At 37.4% G+C, this 2,599-nt stretch overlaps 1 protein-coding gene across 1 annotated transcript; it reads right to left on the bottom strand.

Annotated features, from left to right (window-relative positions):
- Positions 1-361: 361 nt before the first annotated feature.
- LOC106750988 (cytochrome P450 9e2-like) lies at positions 362-2,494 on the bottom strand. Its single transcript, XM_014631709.1, has 2 exons — positions 893-2,494; positions 362-801 (listed from the first exon to the last, which is right to left on the bottom strand). The coding sequence occupies exon 1, from the start codon at positions 2,417-2,419 to the stop codon at positions 911-913; it is 1,509 nt and encodes a 502-aa protein (XP_014487195.1). The 5' UTR covers positions 2,420-2,494; the 3' UTR covers positions 362-801; positions 893-910.
- Positions 2,495-2,599: the final 105 nt, after the last annotated feature.

Here is a 2,599-nt window from a genome sequence, read left to right as displayed (position 1 = left end):
CTAAAATTTTATAAATATTTTTTTCAGATTCTATGGGAAAAATGCTATAAAGTTACAATGGTTTCAGATTTTTTTATTGGCACGACGACGACGACGAGAATTAAGAAACTGGTAGTAGAAGCAAAAATTCGAATTTTATGACAGCCATAGGAGCTCATGATGTGGGTCAAAAAATCCGAAAAAATTCGACAAATGTTTTCTAAAATAGTACTACCGATTGCCATAGGTTTCGATCAAATCTAATTTTTAAGCGTACCCCTTTCACATGGAATGACCCATATATATATATGTGTATATATATATATATATATATATATTTATTTATTTATTTATTTATATATTTATATATTTATATATTTGGATATATTTGAATGGAAACATTAAAAAATACTGGTATTCGAATAATTCTATATAGGAGGTTGAAATTCTTTCTCTCTCTTAAAACAAAAATTCTAAATTTTCAAGGTATTATGAACATATTTGTAAATTGACGATTACAATATAATACTATATTATATATATATATTACATGTATATGTAAATGTATTTCTTATATATTATATGTATATATTATATGTATATTTATATGTATATGTATATGTATTTTGTCGATTTTTTATGAAGTATAATTTATTGTACATAAATTATCTATAACATCTTACCCATCTGATATATTATCCTTAATAACTTACCCATCTAATTTACCGTATAATCATCGTCTAAGATAAAATAAGTAAATTATAGTTTAAAGAAATGTTTGTCGTATAACACAGGTCCCTCGGACTGTTCTTCCCCGGGCCCCTATAAATAACATGTGATCAGTATGAAAAAATCTTATTACATCGTATTACAGACAAGAACTATTATAACGAATAACAAATAAAATATTTACAATAAGCTACAGGTCTGATTAAATCGGTCGGATCAAAGCCCAAGCACCACCCACTGGCGCATTTAGGAAAGGTGTACATCTTAACTTCAAGGGCATCTGCATCTTTGGAGATAGTTCCAAGCTATACTTTCTCAATAACACAGCGAGACACGCTTTTATCTGCAACAAAGCCATTCTCATTCCTACGCACATTCGCGGGCCTTCACCGAAGGGAAGAAAGGCGAATCTCTCAATGCTGTGTTTCTTATCCAAATTGAATCTCTCAGGGTCAAACACGAGCGGATTCTCCCAATAGCAAGGATCTTCTTGTAAACCGTGGACAGGGATTAAAATGCTTGTTCCAGATTCCACCGAGCAAACGACTCCGTCGGATCCTTTCAGCTCGATCTCGTCCGTGCAAATTCTGCTCATGAATCCAATTGCAGGTATGATTCTCTGAGACTCGCTTATTACTTGATCCATGTAAGTCATTTCCCTCAAGGCTTCGTATGTAAGTATACCGTTGTGTTTGGTCAGCACAGTCATTACTTCTTTGCGTAATTTCTTCTGCACTTCTGGGTTAAGGGCTAATTGGAAGCCAACAAAGCTCAAAGTGATGCTGGATGTTTCGTAGCCGTCGAGGAAGAACGACATTGTGTGAGATACCAGGACTTCCAGATCGAGTTTATTACCTTCTGCACGGTCCAATTCAACCATCAATTGGAGAAAGTCGTTTCTTTGTGTCCCGCTGGTCCTCCTTTGCTCCATAATATCGGTGACCAAAGTTCTAAAGAAACGATCGATTTTCTTTGGTAAAAATCTCACTCTGAAAACTTTGCCGAACCCAGGTATTAGAAACGCGATGGTCAAAATAATATTGTTCACAATAGACAGGTCGAGGAAGGACTTGCCCATCTCGTAGAAAGATTCTTGCTGTTTTTTGTCGTCGAAGCAGAATCCATTCACGCCGAAACCAGCGTTCGCAACCACTTGAGCGGTGTACTTGGCGAACAGTTCTTTTAGTTCCATCTCTACCTCTCCCGTCTTCTCCAACTTTTTATCTAAAAAGTTCTCAAATTCCCCGCATACTTGCTTAACGCTCTCGAGTAGGATCTTCAACCGCATGCTGGAGAAGGCATAGGTCAGACGTTTCCTTCCGGTTACCCATTTCTCTCCGTATGTGAAGAAGGGATTGTTTGCCAAAAGAGGATCCAAATCAGGATCAATTTTGACTCCATTCTCGTGAAAATTCGTAAAGCTCGTTTGCAGCACCGTTTTCACCAGTTCCGGTTCGCGTATCATCAATGTGGGTGTCATGAAATTGTAGAAGCCGACCATGCTGCAATCCTTATTGTCATGGTAGATTTTGCGACAAATATCAGAGAAGCTAATTTTTCCAATGAGCAACTCCCACATATGACCAATTCCCAGCAAAGCACCATTTGCGCAAGGAATTCCACGTTTTTGCCAATATTTGGCGTTCTTTTTTAAGTAGAGATAGAGAATTATCACTGTTCCGAGAATTAAAGACACGAACGTGGTAAACATCTCCGTCCCCTTTCAATAGACGGTCGGCACTGAGCGTCCTACATCGTGACTCTTGCCATTGCGGCACTGAGCATCCGACGTCGAGTGACTCTTGCCACTGTGATTACTCTATCTCTCACAAATATCTACATTATAAAAGGATGTTGGTATTAGTTAATGCACAATAATCTGCACGACGTC

Source organism: Dinoponera quadriceps, unplaced genomic scaffold, assembly GCF_001313825.1.
Source record: "Dinoponera quadriceps isolate SergipeBrazil2010 unplaced genomic scaffold, ASM131382v1 scaffold7613, whole genome shotgun sequence".
In the NCBI taxonomy this organism is placed as follows: Eukaryota; Metazoa; Arthropoda; class Insecta; order Hymenoptera; family Formicidae; genus Dinoponera; species Dinoponera quadriceps.
The sequence above is the reverse complement of the archived record's forward strand: the minus strand, read 5'-3'. Positions and strand labels throughout refer to the sequence as shown.